This window comes from Bolinopsis microptera, chromosome 3 (assembly GCF_026151205.1).
Source record: "Bolinopsis microptera isolate Bmic1 chromosome 3, MBARI_Bmic_1.0, whole genome shotgun sequence".
In the NCBI taxonomy this organism is placed as follows: Eukaryota; Metazoa; Ctenophora; class Tentaculata; order Lobata; family Bolinopsidae; genus Bolinopsis; species Bolinopsis microptera.
In genome coordinates this window covers 1785817-1809517 of record NC_087074.1, presented here as the reverse complement: position 1 = coordinate 1809517, position 23701 = coordinate 1785817, and the positions used below count along the sequence as shown (strand labels likewise).

The following is a 23701-nucleotide window of genomic DNA, read 5'->3' as shown; positions in this document are numbered from 1 at the left end:
CAGATGGTCAGGTGAGTGTGTAAACTGTAAATAATATGCAATAAATAATAAATTGTAGGTTTGCTGACCACTGACCAGCCTCACAGAGCTAGCTCTATGTCCAGCAGGACAATAAGAAAATGTAAAATTTGCCCCGTCAATAGGTCTCAGCGAACCTTAAGATTAAGTGAACTATTCTCCTTTGCATTGCGAGGCTATTATTAAGAAAGAAGCTTACAATTGTGTATAACAGAATAACTTGATGAACGTGTGTGTAAACGCTTTACACCACTTTATATTTGCCGTACGGATGCCAATTATGGATCGCTTCCCCCTGGTTTAAAGTTCTGATTGAAGGTTGATTAAAAATGGAATTGTCAAGTAAGACGATAAATGGGGAAGGAATTTAAACAGGCAACTAAAAATTTGCTTCACTATGCAGTATGCACCTATGCACCCTGTTAGCGTTCACGTGCACTCTCTCAGTTTCTCATTTGATCTCATGCAGATGCAGCAGCGGTGTCGACCAGAGTAACAGGTCACTGTTAGAACAGTGATTATTGAACGTATAATAGATAACAACCGATACTACAGCGGTGGATCTAAATGTCACCTGGTCAAACCCGTGGTGAAATATTTACAAAAAGCGTCCCAACGGCTCCTGGCACATGGTAGAACCTGGTTAGCACGGGAAATTGGTTCAAACTTAACCCTAATTGTCATGTCCTCCTGTAGGTTTTACTTTATGAATTTATAAACTTCACCAGTGTAGTTAAAGTATGGTGACACTTGAATGTCACGAACTATCAAGATTAGGGTTGCTAACCGATATTATCGGCGATAATTTCCCAGAAATCGTTATCGATTATCACGATAATTTTCGAGAATTATCGCGATAATCAACCAATTTTTATTATGGTAAAATGGCCAACATTTAACATATTATCCGTATCTATTTCTCTGTTTGTAATTGTAAAGTTGAAACCCAGTGCTACTGCTACTGATAGCATAATTTGCAGTGTGATGGTATGTGTGTATGAATTTGTGGCAGTGGAAATTGAAATGTTGCGTTATCGCATCTAGTAAGTAATTTGAAGGTTGTATGGTCAGACGTAGTTATTGTTGTTTATTGAAGCACGGAAAGGAACTCAGACTGCAACGAGACTACAAAACCCGTTGGAGCTCAGTGTGCAGTATATTTGAGAGATATGACCGGATAACTGATGCAGTGCACGGAATTTTAGATGACTTGGAGCTAGGCTGGATGCAGGAGAGACTGAGTTAGCAAAAGATATTACCAAGACTCTCGCACCGTTCAAGAGTCCCATAGTTGGTTCGTGCGTCATTTTTTCGGGAAAAGTGCGTGAATTGCGTTCATTTTTGTTCGTGCGTTAAAGTGCGTTCTCCGTTAGCACATTTATACAATTAAAAGAACGGATCATTAAAAAAAACAGATCATAAAATATTAGCAAGAAAGTACAAAGGTTACAACTTACAATGTTACATCTTAGCATAGGAGCATAATTCAAGTATGAAGAGTGTATACAAATATTAGTATTACTTGACAAATCTAGTTAGCACAGTTACAAACGCCCACCCAGTTAGTTCTAACAGTGGCATCCAAGCGAACATGCACGACTATTATTAAGTCTGAACGTGTAGAGTTTAGAAACGAGGATGACCTTTCTAACAGCATAATAACGCCCATAAATAGTTCAGTAGCTTGTCCACATCTGCCATGAGGTACCAGGCCTCATGGTTTTGCCAGGTGATTTAAGGAGCATTTGATTCTGTGCGGACATAGCGGAGGATCTGAACTTAGCATATATATATATTATATGTGCTAAGATTTTCTGCAGCCTACGTATATTATATAATATTATATATTATATGTAGGCTGCAGAAAATCTCTCTCAGGCCGGACGATAGATGTAATATAGATCTTCTCATTAAACGCTACACAGAGGAGATATTTCCTGCTACTCTATCATGGGTCTTTAGAACTGAGCTCATGTCATTGTTTCAGTTAGCTGGTGAGCAACAGTTCACTGCACGTAATACGTATAAAGGAGCTTGCTTCAAAGACTGTATACGACTCCGAGTGTGAGAGATACAGGAGTTGTTTGCAGGTTCTTATTGTAGGAGCACGTGACGTGACTGTAATGACCAAGCTATATGAAACACAGTTGCATTCATATAGTGAGGCAATCAAACTAGCGGTGAATACTGATCGTATCACGTTAGCAGACAGTGCTGAAGCAGGTAGCTTCACTCAGGCCCAGGATACGATTTTCGCTGTAAATAACTCTGAACTAGGTGACCAGAGAGTTAGAATTACAGCACCAGAGCAAACACATGACCAAGTGACGACGAGCACAAGGCAGGCAAATTACCGTCTTGACTATCTTCCTTCCCATTCGGACAGTAGCCAACCCACAGGCCTTCTATGGACCCCAAATCTGGCTAAGAATAGTTTTAGGGGTGGCATCAGAAATAATGACCGTAGGAACGTACCAGTTCAAACACGTTATCAGCCAGCTCGCAACGTTTAAAATTCGAATAATAGGGGACCATGTAATTCATTCGCCATCAGTTAGATATTTGTCGGGAGTGTGGTAATAGAGGGCATTTCCAGAGAAACTGTCCGAGCAGATTTGGTGGTAACAGAGGGGGATATCAAGACAGAGCGTGAGGTGTCATCTGATTGTCCTAGTTCAGAGCATGAGGAGAGTAAACTAGCATGAGGTGTCACCTGATTGTCCTAGTTCAGAGCAGGAGGAGAGTAAACTAGCATGAGGTGTCACCTGATTGTCCTAGTTCAGAGCAGCAGGAGAGTAAACTAGCATGAGGTGTCACCTGATTGTCCTAGTTCAGAGCATGAGGAGAGTAAACTAGCATGAGGTGTCACCTGATTGTCCTAGTTCAGAGCAGGAGGAGAGTAAACTAGCATGAGGTGTCACCTGATTGTCCTAGTTCAGAGCAGGAGGAGAGTAAACTAGCATGAGGTGTCACCTGATTGTCCTAGTTCAGAGCATGAGGAGAGGAAACCAGCATAAAGTGTCACCTGATTAGACAGTTTTTGGGTTTTCCAAATAGTTTCTGATTATTCTGATTTGCGACAAATGATATTGCACTGTTAGGATAAACGACGTTTCAAAGTAACAACTTCTTATTCATGCTGACAAAATTGGTAAATATGTGAGAAAACTGTCTCATAAAATTTATTAATCAAAAATGGCTAAACGACAACAAATTGTTCAAATACTCGACTAAAATTAGAATCAAAATCTATACATATACACCACTACTCGATCTGCTATTCAATAAACTTAAAACATCCACTACGGGTATATGGCCCCCAGAATATAGGTGGCCCCCAAAATATAGGTCATGTTAGTGGATACAGTTCTAACCAAGATAAGCGATACTAATGGGATCTGTTACTGCTATGTTGGAGTAAAACATGTAACTAATGTTTCTGGATAAAAATTTTGGACCTACATGAGGTATTTTGGTATATTTGGTCATGACAGCGAAAGATTTAAACGATGTTGTCATTTTCTAGAGGGGTAAATATGGCGAAAAATTGTCATGACAAAAATCTGTCCAACACATGCCATTAAGACTACTGGTATGAGTATAAGTATTATTTTAAGCTATCTTTTCATCGAGACATCTGCAAACTGACAATTTGGAAAAAAGTTTACGGGCCCCCAGAATATAGGTCTATACGACCCCCAGAATATAGGTTGGTCAAAAACCCTGAACATGCCCAAAACCATGCTTTGGGATGCTCTACTTGTAGCTACTAGTCTCCTGAACCCACATATCAAGTTTTATCAAAATTGGATAAAAATTGGCCGAGTTATGGGATAAAAACAAAAACCATATGCCCATATTTGGGCATACGCACCAAATTTGATCGATTTTGGTCCATAAATTGGTCAAATATCAATATTTTTGAATGAAACCAACTTTATATGGAAGGTAAGCATATATTACACATTCTCTATGATTATCAGCTCAATATCTACCTAACTGTGGATTCTGTGTTCAAATAATCGCAAAAAATGAACAAAATCGCCCATATCTCAAACTGACTTCGCTCAAAACAATAGAACTCAATAGGGTTTCAATATTTTCACATGAAATTTTCAGAATCAACGTAGAATTGTCTCATGACCTTAAGTTTTGGGACAGAATTTTGAGTTAGGCCTTTAAAAAAATTTGGCGGCCAAAAATGTCTGATTTACAGTCATTGAGGTGCACATTGTATTGATACAGATAAAAACAGCCCCCCTCAATCATATCTAGGGACACTCCTTCAATCTTATTTAAGTATTTAGTTAAGATCCCTACTAAATGAGTGCATGAAAGCTTTTTAACTAGTAAAATTAAAGATTTTACTCATTACGGGTATATGGCCCCCAGAATATAGGTTTTAAAAAAAAATAGCGACCAAGATTCTGCATTTTCTCTGTCACCCTGAGCATTAAGGAATGTGGGGTAGTGATGAGAAACAGTTAAAGAACATATGCTGAAGAGATGGCATCATCAAAATGTATGAAGGTGGAGTATTTGAGGACGATTTTTGCATACCTATATTCTGGGGGCCGTAGTTTTTGATTTTTTGCTATTAAGTATACTCTAAACCATTTCAATTTAGTATCTGGAGCCATTGGCATCATCAATACAGTCTCAGCAACATATTCTGACTGCATATAACTGTCTGTGACAATTTTAGAACAACTTAGGAACAGATGTTTGGACCTATATTCTGGGGGCCCTGTTAAAAAATGGTATTTTTACAGGTGAAAAAAAAAAGTACACTTAAAAACCTAATAATTATTTTCAACTACCCAAGAAACATTTAAAGGGTTATTATGTACATATTTACAGCCCTAAACATGCTTAGAAGTAGTTTTAACACCTGTTTCTAAGTGCTCAAAAAACGACCTATATTCTGGGGGCCATATACCCGTAAGTCTAAACAGCAAGTACGTGATTGTGATCGTGTGATGGAATGACATGTACAGTGATAACAGATGATAAGATGTAAGTGATAACAGATGATAAGGTAAAAGATACAATACATGTGAGATGGTGTATACACAATGTGAGTGAAATTATAGTGAGTGGTTACTGATTGTGAGCGAGATGTGAAAAAACATTAAAAATTACTACTGCTAGAAAACTGAAACTGTATGCAATAAAAAGGGAATGAAACTAAAATATCTAAAATTCTTCAGTACTAGCTATGATAAAACGTTTAATAGTATCCAGTTCTTCTCTCTTGTTAATTGTAGGGTTCAGATTAATAATAAACATCGCTTCGAAAATCTTTCTTCTGACAGTATTGGGCTCAATTCTTAAAATATCTACTTCTAAACTGGGATTTAACCCTTCATGACAGCTCGAATAATGTATGGCAAAAGCTTGACTAACATTAGAAGGGGTAGCAGGGTAGGTAGCGTAACGTAAGTGTTCTCCTACACGAGCATGTACTTTCCTACTGGTTTCTCCAACGTACAGCTGGTCACATAATTTACACTTAATCTTATATATAAGTATATATACAACATTCTTCACTTCACAATCTTTATTACAAACTATCAAAGGACAAATTTTACATGAATTAATACTGCACACACGTTTATCATACGGTCTGTTACTACATAAAATATTTCTCAATTTCGAAGTAGGTTTAAAGTTTACTTTAATAGGTAAATTGTTCTGCTTTACATAATTTCTAATCTTATTGCTAGTACTGTCCGAAATAAAATCTAAATTAAGAATTGTCCTGGAATCATCCTCAACACTCTGACGCCTGTTAGAATTACTACTGTTACAATAACGTCTTGGGTTCTGGTACCCGTTTTTCTGTAATAGATCATCAAGGAGTCTGAGAGAGTGCTCCTTTTCCGCTGGGCCAGATGAGATACGGCAAGCCTCGCTATATAGGTTCTTCACTGTATTAATCTTAACAGACTCAGGATGGCAAGAGTTGTTGTGCAGGGTGATATCCTTTTGTTGCGGCTTGCGGTACAATCTGCTGGTTAATTTACCGTTTGGCTCGATCCGGACCTCAGTGTTCAGGAAGGGGATAAAATCGTCCTGTTGTTCTGGAAAGTCGACCTCCCACTTCAACTTTTTGTCCGGATCTTGGTCTGCAATCTGTTGAAACAGAGCAAGGGCTTCTTCTTTCGTCTCTGCAGTACTGGCAGCATCATCTATGTAGCGTTTGTAGAAGTTCGATAAGTATACCGATAGGTAGTGTCGATCGGTGTAGATAGAGTTCTTCTCGAACTTGTACACTCTAATGAGTAATTATGGCACAGAAGGGCCCTGGCCTCAAACCCATGAACAGACCATCCTGATTGTCCTAGTTCAGAGCATGATGAGAGGAAACTAGCTGAGGAGAGTAAACTAGTTGAGGAGAGTAAACTAGCTGAGGAGAGTAAACTAGTTGAGGAGAGTAAACTAGCTGAGGAGAGGAAACTAGCTGAGGAGAGGAAATTAGCTGAGGAGAGTAAACTAGCTGAGGAGAGTAAACTAGTTGAGGAGAGTAAACTAGCTGAGGAGAGGAAACTAGCTGAGGAGAGTAAACTAGCTGATGAGAGGAAACTAGCTGAGGAGAGTAAACTAGCTGAGGAGAGTAAACTAGTTGAGGAGAGTAAACTAGCTGAGGAGAGTAAACTAGTTGAGGAGAGTAAACTAGTTGAGGAGAGTAAACTAGCTGAGGAGAGGAAACTAGCTGAGGAGAGGAAATTAGCTGAGGAGAGTAAACTAGTTGAGGAGAGTAAACTAGTTGAGGAGAGTAAACTAGCTGAGGAGAGGAAACTAGCTGAGGAGAGTAAACTAGCTGAGGAGAGTAAACTAGCTGAGGAGAGGAAACTAGCTGAGGAGAGGAATCTAGCTGAGGAGAGTAAACTAGCTGAGGAGAGGAAACTAGCTGAGGAGAGGAAACTAGTTGAGGAGAGTAAACTAGCTGAGGAGAGGAATCTAGCTGAGGAGAGTAAACTAGCTGAGGAGAGGAAACTAGCTGAGGAGAGTAAACTAGCTGAGGAGAGGAAACTAGCTGAGGAGAGTAAACTAGTTGAGGAGAGTAAACTAGCTGAGGAGAGTTAACTAGTTGAGGAGAGTAAACTAGCTGAGGAGAGTAAACTAGCTGAGGAGAGTAAACTAGTTGAGGAGAGTAAACTAGCTGAGGAGAGTTAACTAGTTGAGGAGAGTAAACTAGCTGAGGAGAGGAAACTAGCTGAGGAGAGTAAACTAGTTGAGGAGAGTAAACTAGCTGAGGAGAGTAAACTAGTTGAGGAGAGTAAACTAGCTGAGGAGAGGAAACTAGCTGAGGAGAGGAAATTAGCTGAGGAGAGTAAATTAGCTGAGGAGAGTAAACTAGTTGAGGAGAGTAAACTAGTTGAGGAGAGTAAACTAGCTGAGGAGAGGAAACTAGCTGAGGAGAGGAAATTAGCTGAGGAGAGTAAACTAGTTGAGGAGAGTAAACTAGTTGAGGAGAGTAAACTAGCTGAGGAGAGGAAACTAGCTGAGGAGAGTAAACTAGCTGAGGAGAGTAAACTAGCTGAGGAGAGGAAACTAGCTGAGGAGAGGAATCTAGCTGAGGAGAGGAATCTAGCTGAGGAGAGGAAACTAGCTGAGGAGAGTAAACTAGCTGAGGAGAGTAAACTAGCTGAGGAGAGGAATCTAGCTGAGGAGAGTAAACTAGCTGAGGAGAGTAAACTAGCTGAGGAGAGTAAACTAGTTGAGGAGAGTAAACTAGCTGAGGAGAGGAATCTAGCTGAGGAGAGTAAACTAGCTGAGGAGAGGAAACTAGCTGAGGAGAGTAAACTAGCTGAGGAGAGGAAACTAGCTGAGGAGAGTAAACTAGTTGAGGAGAGTAAACTAGCTGAGGAGAGTTAACTAGTTGAGGAGAGTAAACTAGCTGAGGAGAGTAAACTAGCTGAGGAGAGTAAACTAGTTGAGGAGAGTAAACTAGCTGAGGAGAGTTAACTAGTTGAGGAGAGTAAACTAGCTGAGGAGAGGAAACTAGCTGAGGAGAGTAAACTAGTTGAGGAGAGTAAACTAGCTGAGGAGAGGAAACTAGTTGAGGAGAGTAAACTAGCTGAGGAGAGTTAACTAGTTGAGGAGAGTAAACTAGCTGAGGAGAGTAAACTAGCTGAGGAGAGTAAACTAGTTGAGGAGAGTAAACTAGCTGAGGAGAGTTAACTAGTTGAGGAGAGTAAACTAGCTGAGGAGAGGAAACTAGCTGAGGAGAGTAAACTAGTTGAGGAGAGTAAACTAGCTGAGGAGAGTAAACTAGTTGAGGAGAGTAAACTAGCTGAGGAGAGGAAACTAGCTGAGGAGAGGAAATTAGCTGAGGAGAGTAAACTAGCTGAGGAGAGTAAACTAGTTGAGGAGAGTAAACTAGCTGAGGAGAGGAAATTAGCTGAGGAGAGTAAACTAGTTGAGGAGAGTAAACTAGCTGAGGAGAGGAAACTAGCTGAGGAGAGGAAATTAGCTGAGGAGAGTAAACTAGCTGAGGAGAGTAAACTAGTTGAGGAGAGTAAACTAGCTGAGGAGAGTTAACTAGTTGAGGAGAGTAAACTAGCTGAGGAGAGTAAACTAGCTGAGGAGAGTAAACTAGTTGAGGAGAGTAAACTAGCTGAGGAGAGGAAACTAGCTGAGGAGAGTAAACTAGTTGAGGAGAGTAAACTAGCTGAGGAGAGTAAACTAGTTGAGGAGAGTAAACTAGCTGAGGAGAGGAAACTAGCTGAGGAGAGGAAATTAGCTGAGGAGAGTAAATTAGCTGAGGAGAGTAAACTAGTTGAGGAGAGTAAACTAGTTGAGGAGAGTAAACTAGCTGAGGAGAGGAAACTAGCTGAGGAGAGGAAATTAGCTGAGGAGAGTAAACTAGTTGAGGAGAGTAAACTAGTTGAGGAGAGTAAACTAGCTGAGGAGAGGAAACTAGCTGAGGAGAGTAAACTAGCTGAGGAGAGTAAACTAGCTGAGGAGAGGAAACTAGCTGAGGAGAGGAATCTAGCTGAGGAGAGTAAACTAGCTGAGGAGAGTAAACTAGCTGAGGAGAGTAAACTAGCTGAGGAGAGGAAACTAGCTGAGGAGAGGAATCTAGCTGAGGAGAGTAAACTAGCTGAGGAGAGTAAACTAGCTGAGGAGAGTAAACTAGCTGAGGAGAGGAAATTAGCTGAGGAGAGTTAACTAGTTGAGGAGAGTAAACTAGCTGAGGAGAGTAAACTAGCTGAGGAGAGTAAACTAGTTGAGGAGAGTAAACTAGCTGAGGAGAGGAATCTAGCTGAGGAGAGTAAACTAGCTGAGGAGAGGAAACTAGCTGAGGAGAGTAAACTAGCTGAGGAGAGGAAACTAGCTGAGGAGAGTAAACTAGTTGAGGAGAGTAAACTAGCTGAGGAGAGTTAACTAGTTGAGGAGAGTAAACTAGCTGAGGAGAGTAAACTAGCTGAGGAGAGTAAACTAGTTGAGGAGAGTAAACTAGCTGAGGAGAGTTAACTAGTTGAGGAGAGTAAACTAGCTGAGGAGAGGAAACTAGCTGAGGAGAGTAAACTAGTTGAGGAGAGTAAACTAGCTGAGGAGAGGAAACTAGTTGAGGAGAGTAAACTAGCTGAGGAGAGTTAACTAGTTGAGGAGAGTAAACTAGCTGAGGAGAGTAAACTAGCTGAGGAGAGTAAACTAGTTGAGGAGAGTAAACTAGCTGAGGAGAGTTAACTAGTTGAGGAGAGTAAACTAGCTGAGGAGAGGAAACTAGCTGAGGAGAGTAAACTAGTTGAGGAGAGTAAACTAGCTGAGGAGAGTAAACTAGTTGAGGAGAGTAAACTAGCTGAGGAGAGGAAACTAGCTGAGGAGAGGAAATTAGCTGAGGAGAGTAAACTAGCTGAGGAGAGTAAACTAGTTGAGGAGAGTAAACTAGCTGAGGAGAGGAAATTAGCTGAGGAGAGTAAACTAGTTGAGGAGAGTAAACTAGCTGAGGAGAGGAAACTAGCTGAGGAGAGGAAATTAGCTGAGGAGAGTAAACTAGCTGAGGAGAGTAAACTAGTTGAGGAGAGTAAACTAGCTGAGGAGAGGAAATTAGCTGAGGAGAGGAATCTAGCTGAGGAGAGTAAACTAGCTGAGGAGAGGAAACTAGCTGAGGAGAGTAAACTAGTTGAGGAGAGTAAACTAGCTGAGGAGAGTTAACTAGTTGAGGAGAGTAAACTAGCTGAGGAGAGTAAACTAGCTGAGGAGAGTAAACTAGTTGAGGAGAGTAAACTAGCTGAGGAGAGGAAACTAGCTGAGGAGAGGAAATTAGCTGAGGAGAGTAAACTAGTTGAGGAGAGTAAACTAGCTGAGGAGAGTAAACTAGCTGAGGAGAGTAAACTAGCTGAGGAGAGTAAACTAGTTGAGGAGAGTAAACTAGCTGAGGAGAGGAAACTAGCTGAGGAGAGGAAATTAGCTGAGGAGAGTAAACTAGTTGAGGAGAGTAAACTAGTTGAGGAGAGTAAACTAGCTGAGGAGAGGAAACTAGCTGAGGAGAGTAAACTAGTTGAGGAGAGTAAACTAGCTGAGGAGAGGAATCTAGCTGAGGAGAGTAAACTAGTTGAGGAGAGTAAACTAGCTGAGGAGAGGAAACTAGCTGAGGAGAGGAAATTAGCTGAGGAGAGGAATCTAGCTGAGGAGAGTAAACTAGCTGAGGAGTGTAAACTAGCTGAGGAGAGTAAACTAGCTGAGGAGAGGAATCTAGCTGAGGAGAGTAAACTAGCTGAGGAGTGTAAACTAGCTGAGGAGAGGAAATTAGCTGAGGAGAGGAATCTAGCTGAGGAGAGTAAACTAGCTGAGGAGAGGAAACTAGCTGAGGAGAGTAAACTAGTTGAGGAGAGTAAACTAGCTGAGGAGAGTTAACTAGTTGAGGAGAGTAAACTAGCTGAGGAGAGTAAACTAGCTGAGGAGAGTAAACTAGTTGAGGAGAGTAAACTAGCTGAGGAGAGGAATCTAGCTGAGGAGAGTAAACTAGCTGAGGAGTGTAAACTAGCTGAGGAGAGTAAACTAGCTGAGGAGGGGAAACTAGCTGAGGAGAGTAAACTAGCTGAGGAGGAGCCGCTAGTTATTATGGAATATGGAATGGGATACTACATACTACAACAATGGGATAGAGAGAGTTCTTTAAGCAATTGAAGTTAGACGAGTTGAAAATAAGTGAGGAGGACAGGAATGACCTTGTGTGTGAGTATAGATCAATTTTCTCGACTGGAGAGCATGATTTAGGATGCTGTAATTTCTATGAGGCACATCTCCAGCAGTATAAACCTATGTGGGTTCCATCGAGAAAAGTTCCGTTCAAGCAGCAGCCGGAAATAGATAGGCAAATTAGGGGTTTGATCACATCTGGTGTATTTGAGGAGTGCAAGGATCACTCTAATTTTAATCCTCCCCTTTTCTTTGTGCCATCAGGAAATCGCTCTAGATTAGTTGCAGATCTGAGAATGGTAAATTTGGAGCTTCAGAATGATTTGATGGAGCTGAACCATAACCTAGACAAAGTAGGTCTGACTAAATCTTTTCATCAGGTTCCTTATACCAAGGAATCAATGCACGTCACGAAGTTTATACACAATCAAAAAAGGTATCAGGTTGCTAGAATGGTCATGGGCCTGAAATCTAGTTCGGCAACTTTTAGTAGTATATAAGCGGTCTGTGTATCTCAGATTCGTTAGCATTCTTTATAGATGATCTACTGATATTCACGCGTGATGTGAAATGGCATATTCAGATACTGTCAGTTATGTTTGCTCGTCTTAAGTTAGGTAATCTTAAGTTAGGTAATCTTAAGTTAGGTAATCTTAAGTTAGGTAATCTTAAGTTAGGTAATCTTAAGTTAGGTGACGCCCCGTAAGTGCAGATTTTTACGCGATGAGGTCGAGTATGTTGGTGTTACTCTGACTAAGGAGGGAGTTAAGATGAACGTATAGAGCACATTATGATTAAGAAGTTAGAACCTCCCTGTAATAGAGCGGAATTGCAGTCAGTTTTGGGCATGTTAAATTATTCCAAGAAGTTCTGCAAGAGATATTCCGAAATAGCGCGTCCCCTTTATGCTTTACTTCGGAAGAATAAAGTGCTTGAATGGACTGAGGAATGCCAGATTGCGTTTTAGAGGTTACGTGACATGTTGATATCAAGTCCTCTCCTAGCTTTTCCTGAGGTTGATGATCCACACAGTAGCTATGAGGTTACTTTAGATGGCTATAAGCACGCATTTGGTGGCACATTGACTCAAAGGATTAAGGGAAAGAAGAGGGTGATTGCATATTTTTCTCGTAAAGTTCCTGAACACATATATGGCCGAACACATATATGGCCGCAAACTCAGATTGAATTTGAGACCGTGTATCAAACTCTGAAGCATTTCTTTGTTTATTTGCGTGGCGTTAAGAACTTCACTGTAATCACAGATTGTCTGCCACTCTTGAATATAACGACGATATTTTCGAAAATGTTATTCTGTCATCAGGAAGCTTCAGAGATTACATGTCACAACTTTTTCAAACTTATTCCTAATCGGCTAAGCCATGAGGTCATATGAAAATTGTAATATTTATATATTTTACAAAAGCACGTTTTTGGCGCGTTCCTGCTAAATGAATAAGTTCTCTCTCCCATCCATTTATGTCACATTTCTGGAACAAAATCATCAATTAAACCACTTACCACCGGCCGATTTTTATAAAATTTGCTTATGGGCTTTGTCAGAGTTTTGTCAGCACTATACCGAAAAAACCAGTCCCGTAACTATTACCGTTTTTTTTTGTATAACCGTTCGGAAATTACACACACACAGACACACACACAGACACACAGACACACACACATTCTGGTGTTATTAAGTTGATAACCGTGCCCACTGCCCACGTACAATACAAACTGTTGGGGGGGGGGGGGGTTGTTTACGATAGACAACCGATCTTGATAGTGTGTTGGTCGTTCCTCCAACTGACTGTGATGCTTACCACTCAATCATGAACGGAACATTAACATTGTTTAGTTATAGTATGTGTCGGTTTAATTGTTCAATGGGTCAAATACAGATAAGGAAAGTAAAGATACGATATCGATCTGCTCACTCTTCCTGTTTGTGATTGGACGGATCGGTGTCACGTGACATAACACCTCTATTACAATTGGTCGCTCGTTAAGGATCACGGAGCACATCAGGGCTGCCCGTCGTCAGAATAAATTTAATTCAGCTGTTAGTATGATTGTTATATTATTGTGGTGTTCGTAACCTACCTTCATTGTGTTTCTTTTGACTTTATTATCATGCTCTGCTCTGGAAATTGTGATAGTACCTGTTCGATTTGTTAAGGAGACGATCTCCTTGTTGTTATGTTGCAGGATCAGAATGTTCGTGAGAAACAGTCACCAGAAGTGAGTTGCTTACCTGCTGTGTGTTTTCGTACTCTGGTCTTCACTCAAGTTGCAAAGCTGCAATAAACGTATCGCAAAGAACATTTCTATCTGAAAATTGTGTTAGTACCAGTTTGATCAGTTAAGGTGAGGATTGCCTCGATCTTTCGGTTTCAGCTTAACTCCCTAGGTTATGAGTAGAAACGAAGGATCAAAATATATGTTGCTTGTTGCTCGTATTATTATTAACTATAAAACATCAATGTTGAGGGATAAGGAAGTGTTTATAGGTTCTGAAACCTAGTTAAATCGATTTTTCGTGCAATTTCAGGTCAGAAACAGTCATCAAAATGAGTTAATACGAAGGTCGATTTCTCGGTTATTTTTGAGCTTTCGTTCAGAAAATAATTCGGGACCTTCAAAGGGGGGTAACAAGAAGGAGTTACAAGTGTTACAAGCCTTCTATAATACAAAATATGTATCACCTCTTCAACCTGCTGAATAGAGGCGCCACTCAAGAGTAAACAAATGTGTATCACCTCTTCAACCTACTGAATAGAGGCGCCACTTAAAACGTAAACAAATGTGTTTCACCTCCCCGCCAGTATCCACATCTATAGAAGAGTAATAAAATATTTTTCTAAGATCAAAATGTCAACAAGTTCCGCGCCGTCTATTTTCCTTTGAACCCGCTAGTATATAGTAGCAACTAGCAACAAATGATAAAACTAAGTAAGTAAATTTGATAATAAATTTTTCGACTGCGGTCGGCTTCTGAAATGTAATATATTGAGTAATGAGTATTGAGATAAGGTTACCGTTGTAAAAGGTTTTACTTTTAGTAAACTAACAATAAATAGTTAAGTAGGTTTTCGTAACAATAAAATATAAAAATAAAAATTGTACGTTGAACTTAAAACTGTTCTGTATTGCGGTCGGCTGCTGCAATGTAATATATTGAGTTTTGAGTATTGAGATGCTTATAATAGTTATATCATATGCTATTGTATAAAAATGGGGTCATTCGAGCGGAACCATGGCCTATCGGGCGCCTATTGGACGCCTATCGGGCGCCTATCGGACGCCTATCGGGCGCCTATCGGGCGCCTATCAGACGCCTATCGGGCGCCTTGCCATGGCCAATAATACGGCACATTGTGTTTGACCGTTTTTAGTTATTTTATCGGTCAATTAAAACTTGAAGATACGTGACACGATCAATTTTTGGACTGATTTTACATGTTTTATAGTGTTGTTGCCAAGTTGCAGAACAGTACCCTTCCCTATGGTGACTTCATCCTGATCCTATCGTCATTTGCTGAGGGCCTGACGGTCACGGTATATAAAAAAACGTCAAAAGAAATGAAAACAATTCGGATTTTTTATGGTTTTGAATGCCTTCTAGCGTTCATATTAATGTCCGTTCATAATTATGTCCGTTCATTTAATGTCCGTCCAAATAAGGTCCGATAAGGTATTCGACAACCAACACATCTCCACTATTGTCAACTTCGCAAACCGCACCAAACGCTTAATTGTGCCGGAGGAGCTGGACCAGACTGGTGTGACATAGCGATTACTCACACATCGTCTTAGTTCACCTTTCTCTTCCACACCCAGTTGCCACTTAAGCGTTCATACACGACACATCTTACAACACTTACCATCATCCTACATTACACATTCTGATTCCCCCGGCATCTTCCATAGGACTGCCATACCCCAGAGGTAGGCAAAGCTCTCTTTCTCTCTCTGTTCTGGTCAACGGTTTCTGGCCTCCTACTTTAAGAAGGAGGTATTATCGCCGCGCCCACAGAATGCAACTCCTGCTAGCTGCACGCTAGGACTCCGAAAGTATATACGAAATCATAAAATAATAAATATCAACGCAACAGACCCCTGGAGTCTTGAAGCTGTCGCTACCTGGCTCAGAGCAAACCCACTTCCGTTGTAGTACTTCTGCGGGCAGACAAGGGACTTCCGAGCAAGGTCAAAGCCTGGGAGATATGTCTCTATGCGGAGATGGGCCCAGGTTGAGTTCCTAGTGTGGGATTTAGCGAAAGTTCCTGGTGAAGAATCCAAGGAGGTTACCCAAAAGAGTTTTCCCTATCCAGTCTTGTCGACTGTTCCACAAATTTGAAGATATGGATGAGTTTACTGTTGTTAAGATCCTCCGTAGGCCTAGGGGTTTACCATTTATCCTCATTCTGAGCGCGAGCGTCATGATCTGGATGCACTTGCAGTTACAGAGGAGTTGCTGGGATGTTTCTGCTTCTCATGAAAAGTGTTCACAATCTTGCGTCTCGCCCAGTGCGAGCTCTGCACTCGTAATGTCACATGCGCGTCTACAAAAACATTTTCGCGCGATACGTTTTGATAACAAGTTAATAACTTCGCGAAGTTGACGTTGTTCGCCACGTTCTGAAAGTAAACAGAAACTAGTGGGCTGTGCATGTGACCTATCCTGACAGCGGCCATGTTAGCCATCTGATGGGAGTTCCAGAAAAACTAAAGTTCCAGTAGTAGGTACTGGTAGGCAAAGCATCCACATGCTATCCTCTCGTGGGCCATCCAGGCCCAGCCTCTCTTAAAAAACTTTTTTTTTAATTAAAAAAATCTCGTCCGGGCTGAGAAAGATATTTTGCAGCCTATCCTGCAGATAGATTCGCAACGAATGTAAGACAATAAATGAGCTAACATCAGATCCTCCGCTATGCCCGCACAGAATCAAATGCTCCTTAAATCACCTGGCAAAACCATGAGGCCCGGTACCTCATGGCAGATGTGGACAAGCTACTGAACTATTTATGGGCTTCATTGGGCTGTTAGAAAGGTCACCTCGTTTCTAAACTCTACACGTTCAAACTTAATAATAGGATTAATCTCGTGCATGTTCGCTTGGATGCCACTGTTAGAGCTAACTGGGCGGGCGTTTGTAACTGTGCTAATATAACTTGTTCTGGCCGCACCTTATCAATCTTATCCTGCATTCTAAAGCTGAACGGAAATTCCTTAGTTCACCCTCCATCTCCTCCAAAGTATATACGAAATCATAAAATAATAAATATCAATGCAACAGACCCAGTCACCTTTCTCTCTGTTCTAACTCTCTTCTGCTCCTGTTTCGATAACGTCTCTCCCCTGCCGACGTTTAATGCTGCCAGGTCAACCAGTTTTGATTGTCTACTATTGCTCCCTGGTCTCTGAGTTTAAGCGACAAATATTACATTAAGCCGAAGATATTTAGTTTTTTGAGCATAATTCTTTTGTCTCTGTAACTTATCCCTCCTGCCGACTTTTAATTCTGTCTGGTCTCTCTCTCTCGATAACGTCTCTCTCCTACTGATTTCTGGTTCTTCCTGATTGTGCAGTTCTGAAAATCTTTTGAAGGCATGTCCATGTGTTTGGTATTGTGGACTTGTCATACGTTGTATGACCCGCCGCGCACGAGTGCGCGGCTCCCCCTGTATCGCCGAAACTCTACAGTGAAGCGACAGTGGGGGTCACCACGTGATACAATTGTGGACTGAGTGTTTGTTACCTGAGGACCCCAGGCTATTATGTTCATTAACAATAAAGATTTGGCGGAATGACAGGCTGAGCGCGGCCCAGTAAATAGGTGATAATCAATAATTATTTTGTTTCTCGGATTTATAAATTTTTGGTATCATGGTATAGTTCTAACGATGATGAGATCAGAACACACGGCCATAATTCTGGGAAAACTTGCATTGTTGGAATATCGTGATTTTAAAACGGCCTTGAATCAAAAAAAGTGTTACGAAAAAACGGCGTTATTTTGCTGAAATTTGGGCTCAGCGTCGGACTGTTTTCAAAAGCTCATGATAAATTGTAATAAAATGATGCAATCATGAAAATTTCTGGAATCTATGTACAAATAACTTTTCCAAACGATAGCATAAAGTATGATAAGTTTACAAATATCCGTGTATTTGATAAACGCAATAATATAAGTCAAGTCAGAAACACGCCTACTCGCAAACATTTTGAACTATAACTCGAGCTACAAACGTCGCAAAACAACTGCAGTTTCGGTGAAATGGCGCCAGAGAGTCTGTGGAACGCGCAGTAGAGCTCTCGCACGTGAGAAATGTTCGAGTCAGTCTACCTTGTTTGGCGCGCTGTTTCGTTTCAGTTACAAATGTTGACCTTGTACGCCATTTTGTCGCCATTTTGTCAATTTATACGTAATTTCGTAAATTTCGTCAATACCACGTTTAGCCAAATTCCACAGAGAGCTTATAATTTACTTCCAACACGAAATAAACATTGCTAAGGCCATGAAGTTACCTAATGGCTACTTTTAACGGAAAATCAAGTCATTCTGTGACATGTAGCGTCCTTTTGTCACTTAAATGGATGACGTTGACTCTAGAACATCGTGAAACTTTCCATCAGTAAAGCTAAAAGTATTTCCATTCTAAAAAACTTTACTTCAAGATAATTGCACGAAAGATGAATAAGTGTCTAAAGATCCATTTGATTGAACTTGTCTTCAACTTTTAAGCTGTATTACGTCTCGAAATAAGCGATCGACCGCGCAGGATTACCACCTACAGTAAAGTGTTTGTAGACAGTAGACTTCCAATCAAATGTACACTTTATCCATATTCCATGGAGTAACTTTGGAAAGTTTGTAAATTTTTATCAGGCAAAAAGGCCGTAAGTAAGATTAACCTAAGATGTAACACGCCGAAACCAAAGTATTAAAGCTCTTTTATTTGGCTCTTTTATTTGGCTAGCATCGAGTACGATACGACGCGCACGGCGCAACTGTGCTAGAAGTGACGACGCGAACGCGTTTAACGAGCGATAAGTACAACTTTACCGCTCGGTCAACCGAGTGATAAGTCATATCGCTCGTGCGTGGCACCCGACTACCATAAGCCTTAGGCTCGCTCGTTACATCTTTACATGGTAGCCGAGTGCCGCGCTTTGAACTTGGTCTCTGGCTTTGAACTTGGTCTCTGAAAGTATAGATTTGATAATTATATTTCTCTTCTCAGATCACGAGCAGTATGCAGAAAGTCCTGTACGCGTTATGAGGGGACCCTACACCAGAACACAGATAATCCCTCGAATAAAGATAATCCCTTGATCACGATCTACCGATTGTTTCGGCCCTATGTCTGAATCGGATCATTGGGAAGTGAACAATTTATGTGATATCTATTTCACGAGAGTCACAAGACCTTGGACAGAAAATATGCCACTGTCTACGACTACAGCTGTCTACTGATATATTGATAACAGTGCTAATATAATTATACTACCAGTTTTTTAGCCGCGACCTATAATGACTTGGTTAATAATTATACCGATATTGATACTGATAGAGAATTTCAATTATCGATAGTTCTCAATTTCATGCCTCATGGAAAGGGTACGTTACTGCTTTACTATGAAACGTGTCCGTACAACCAGACCAGGTTGCTCTCATTAATGATCGTCATCAACATCTCAAACAAGCTTTAACAGGCAACTGCACGTGTAAGATTGAGGAAAATTTAAAAACATTAATTTAGTTTCATCAACCAATGAACAATGAAACATACAGGTTGTGGGAAACTTTTAGCTAGGATGCTTAAGGCCATGACTAAGCTATAAGTTATAAGTTATCGGTCAATAATTAGTCCGTCCCGGTCGTACTAACTATGTGAATTAAGAATTATTAAGTTGAAGAAGAAATTTTGAGTTATTTTTTCATTAATTTATGTCATTAATTTGTTTATCTATTAAAATATGTGTTCACGATTTATATATATTTTTTGAAATAAAATGTATCTTCTTATAGTTATTATTATTATCTGACCAGAAAAATTACTAATAATATTTAGGTATTCAATTTCAATTTACGATGCAGAATACAAGGAAGAAGTTCGTTCAGTGTTAACAAAAAAAACAACTGCGATTCAAATGCAAGAAATAATCTGCCTTGCGTCAAATACAGAATATACAACAATAAAATTAATCAAAAATTAAATAATAAATACATTCATGTGATAGCACTTGTAGCCATCGTGATTAATATTCGTTTTTGAGTTCGCGGCCCGCACGATACACACCAATGTCATGACACAAAAACAACATTTATTTTATACAAACTGTAAACTCCGTCAGAAGATAGATCTTTATCTTTAATTATCCGACTTTTCATTAAAACAATAAACTCTCCGTCTTACGAGGCGGTTAATAAAACGTCTTCAGACTTTGATAATGATTTTACCTCAACATTTTTATCAACATTCAACAAATAGATTATCTTAATTTCCTCCAAAAAGTTTGTTCTGTTCAATGATGACTAATCAGTGTCCACGCAGTAACCGCACAGTGAACAATAAGTAATCTCACAGTGAACAATAAGTAACCAGATGAGTAACCACGTCAATTATTGGCAGGATGAGTTTGAGTCCACACCATGAGGCGTCCCTCCTCTGACCCTGCTGCTAAACTATAAGAATCATGAGAGAACTCCAGGGATAGAATAGGAGATGTAAAGTTAGTCTGAATATCTGAGACCACCTGGAGATTCCACGTGTTCCACAGCCAGATATTGCCGTTTTGGAAGCCTGTAGCAATAACGTTCTTGTACAGTCCTTCACTCATGACAGAAATAGCCAGAGAAGTTATCACGTGACTGCACCGTGACCAAGCAATGAATTTACCGTTTACAGAATGCATGTAAATCTCAGACACGCTCTCCGCAGATCCAGGAAGTCCAGGGAACGACACGTTCCTGTTCTCTTTACCTGATGAACTGACTGTCACAATATCTCCCAGAGTATCAGAGACTCTCAAACACGATACAGGGGACTGGCGTGTCTCGAAATAGTTCACGTAAGTCATGAGGTTGAGATCCCAGATGATGACTCTGCCGCTGGTATCAGCCGACACGATCACACTGAAAGCCCTGTTAATCTGGATAGTGGTGATAGGATGAACATGACCGGTGAGGTACCTGGCAGCCCCCATGTTACTCACACTCTTAGTGGACTGCTCGTACTGGAGAGGTTGGACAGTCACCAGCCCGGACCTGTACCCTATAACGAACACCCGGCCATCCCTGGCAGCTGAACAACAAGTCACGTGATCAGTGGAGGAGATACTGTAGAGAATAGCGTCCGCTATCACGTGCACATTACTTCCTTCCCATCGTATCCGGAGCCCGGTGTAGTTGCTCCCTCCAGCTTCTTCAGTGAAGCTACTGACCTGTTCGTAGCGGGGACCTTTCCACGGCACGAAGGCTAGGTAGCTGGTTCTGGGAGGCATGGCAACCACCTCACCGGACGGTAAACACCTGATACCAGTGATACTGTGAGGGAACTTGGCTGTCCAGCATAGCACTGGTTGGGAGAAGTGCAGAGTTCCAGGGGTCAGATCTCTCTCCCGGTCTATGGTGGAGAGAGCGTCCGACATGGAGGAAGCAAACGCCATCCTCCAGAAACGCGACGTCATCTTCTGGTTGCTACCCTGTTGCATTGGTGCTCCCTTGGTTGTCAGGGGCTTGCTGTGGATGTGGGCCATTGCATTGCGGGTCACATGGGGTTCTTTAAAGAGCTGTTTGGGGGTTTGACCGTAGGTTCGGACCATGGTCTTCATTGCCTCTCTGTGAAGAGCATTTTCTATTTTCTCAACATCAATCCCGAAGTAAGTGGAGGGATGGAACACGTTGATGGCATCGACAGCAGCTCCTCCCTGTTGCTTGTACCCGAACACTAGATCTATCCAATGGTGTAGGTTCTGCGAAACGTACTCCGACTCAAGTGCCATGCGGTGTGTCAGAACTAATAATCTGCTGTCGTCATTAGACCACGTGGGTAACAAAACATCGTCTACGGTGTTTCCGTTCTGTCTCTCCCCAAATCTGAAGCCCTCTGAGTTGTGGAACAGTTCTGGGAGATAAAAGAACTCGGGGATAAGCTCCCTGACATCTGTTGTACTCTCGCTGCTGGCAAGTCTCCAAGTTGTCTTCATCGCGTGGAATGTTCGGTCTGGTATATCAAACGATCCCCCTTGAAACTCTATAAATAGTTTAGCATAAGGAAGCAGTCTGACCAGGTAGTGGAGCACGATGCCGGAGTTACTGTAGTGAGAGCCGTAGTGATATGGCTGAGTGCCAGAATTTAGAGGCTGGTCTATTCCCTCACTCTGGTTCTCGAAGTCCCGTTTCAACATCTCGTACCTCTGAACAAAGTGATCCTTTAGTTTGGGGTCCTGGATAGCCATGGGGAGAGCGAGGTTTCTGAAGGTGTTGGGATTGTTGAGATCCAGAGTGGTGCTGGTGTAGTCGGCTAGTATAAAGGGCAGTACCGGGTACTGCATCAGATCGTTGAAACTTCTCCCAGATTGTTTGTTGAGGTGCATGAGGTACTCAAAGTTAGTCACGTGCCCCTCCTGCCACCGCTGTGTCATGCTCCGGATCTCCTTCCTCTGGTCCCCGTGGTGCACTAAGTTGGGTAGGTTGAGTTGGAGGAGTCTGTTGTGGAGCTCATCTCGCTCCTCTGTCGTGCCGAACCCTAGCAGGTAAGTCTGGCCAGTGTTTAGGAATATCTCCACTGCTACGTCCCTCAGATTGTACCATCTCTTGTGGACCTCTGTCACGTCTAACAGACTCCAGTACATTCCAAGCGCATCCCCGACTAACTGGGACACCGTGTCAATACTGGCACTCTCGTCCCGGACAAACAACATGTACTGACGATACAGCAGGATATCTCCTTCAGTCGTCCCGGCTGATTTGATGTGAGTACACTTGTTAGTGTAGACCAGAGTAAACTGGGGCTTCACGTTCCCTCGAGTCTTGTTCTTCTGGAACAGGAACTCAAACGGCATTGCATCGACCAGCCCGAACTTGTAGTGAGACTTATCCATGAGGAACTGGAGAGGAATGTCCACAGGACACCTCTTGAGTCGTCTCCGTATCCCGCCCGGACCCTCTGTGCTGTCTATTTCCCAGCTGTCCGGGTAAGTGTCCGGGTCGTGCCATACTCCGTGTTTGTGCGTGGTCTTCAGGATTATCTTGTACCATTGTTGTTGCATGTCGTGTTTCGTTGAACGGTGGTGTTGCCATTGTGAGTAGAACTCCCGAACTAGGGTTCCTGAGAAAGGAGTTGTATTTTAAAACTTAAACGTCTGTGAAATTCACATTCAAATAAGTAGATTCATGCATAAGGCCTCACAATTTTATTTTAAAGATATGAATGTAAGTATGGCTGGTAGGATAGCCCACCTTGAAGGTTGAAGATGGTGTTAGTGATAATTTCTGCCTGAACGTTAACAGACTTGTTGAGAATAACAATCGGCTGCCCTATCTTCTGGGAACCTTGCTCTCTGGCTGTCAGCCAAGTTTGATGATAATTGTGCTCCTGAAAACAATGATCATGTTAATGAATTCATTTCATATTTCCAAACAGATTATAAAGTTAACAGCGAGCCTGAAAAGTCACTGATTGGAATATTGAATCTGACCCACCTGCTCATTCCAAGCGTGTATAAGCTGGATAATGTCAGTGGGAGCTTTAGAGTTGAGTTCTTGGCAAACTTCCAACAAACTGCCAGCAGCCAAAGTGCACTCGGGGTTGAGTGGTTCCTTGTCCGTCATTAGGTAGAGTGTGAACGCGTGTATCCTGACACCGGGGCAATTAATTAATTACGTAATTATCATCATTAATTACATAAATATCATAAATAATCGTTACAAAGCTCGGCTCACCATAGGTCGAGACATCCAGTTAAAAATAAGTCACCATTTCCTAAAAATATTCCTTGCTCATGAATTAGTTGTAGAAGCTTGTGTAGTGTGTACCTGGTAAAAAATTTGTTGTCTGATTTAGCCAGCAAAGGAAGGAGCCTGACAGGACCCGGTCTGCTGAGTGACCTCAACACAAACAGACAAGTGAATCTCTCTAATCTGGGAGTGTAGAGGATCAGGATGAGGCGAGCTAGTGCTCCGCGTAGCTTTTCCTTGTTCAGGGACCCCAGCTGGGAGAAGTGGGGTTCAGTTGTGATTATCGATTAATAACGTTCGATTTAGGTAGAAGCATACAATGTGTATTTTGGTCATCAAATTCTTGAAAGGAGAGTTCACATGTGGTGACGTATAGGTTATATCGCTGCGATGTGTGATGTGCTGATACCTGTATAAAAGTCGACATCTTGTCCGAGTTCCTCTCAAAGTAACACTTGACAGTTGTGGTGAGCAGGATCTCGAATATATCCCGACAAAACTGCTGTTCTCCCTCGCCACTGCTTATTGGAGAGACTCATTAATTTAACAGTCTTGTCAGACGTA

The 23701-nt window shown here is 41.5% G+C and overlaps 2 protein-coding genes across 9 annotated transcripts in view; one reads left to right on the top strand and one right to left on the bottom strand.

Annotated features, from left to right (window-relative positions):
* Positions 1 to 19191, top strand: part of LOC134812151 (uncharacterized) — a 75352-nt gene extending 56161 nt beyond the window's left edge. For 6 of the 8 annotated variants that reach the window (XM_063819391.1, XM_063819390.1, XM_063819387.1 and 3 more), the window contains one exon: positions 18417 to 19181. In XM_063819391.1, coding sequence (XP_063675461.1) covers positions 18417 to 18455 — 39 coding nt within the window. In that variant the 3' untranslated portion in view covers positions 18456 to 19181. Of the gene's footprint in view, positions 1 to 18416 lie in introns of all 8 variants that reach the window. The other 2 variants (XM_063819389.1, XM_063819386.1) reach the window with 2 other exon arrangements.
* Positions 19192 to 19321: 130 nt separating this feature from the next.
* The window catches only part of LOC134812446 (lysosomal-trafficking regulator-like), a 61617-nt gene continuing 57237 nt past the window's right edge, over positions 19322 to 23701 (bottom strand). The window contains exons 36-40 of the mRNA XM_063819870.1: positions 23547 to 23655; positions 23216 to 23391; positions 22883 to 23036; positions 22640 to 22775; positions 19322 to 22508 (exon numbers count right to left, since the gene is read on the bottom strand). Coding sequence (XP_063675940.1) covers positions 19795 to 22508; positions 22640 to 22775; positions 22883 to 23036; positions 23216 to 23391; positions 23547 to 23655 — 3289 coding nt within the window. The 3' untranslated portion in view covers positions 19322 to 19794. The remainder of the gene's footprint in view (positions 22509 to 22639; positions 22776 to 22882; positions 23037 to 23215; positions 23392 to 23546; positions 23656 to 23701) is intronic.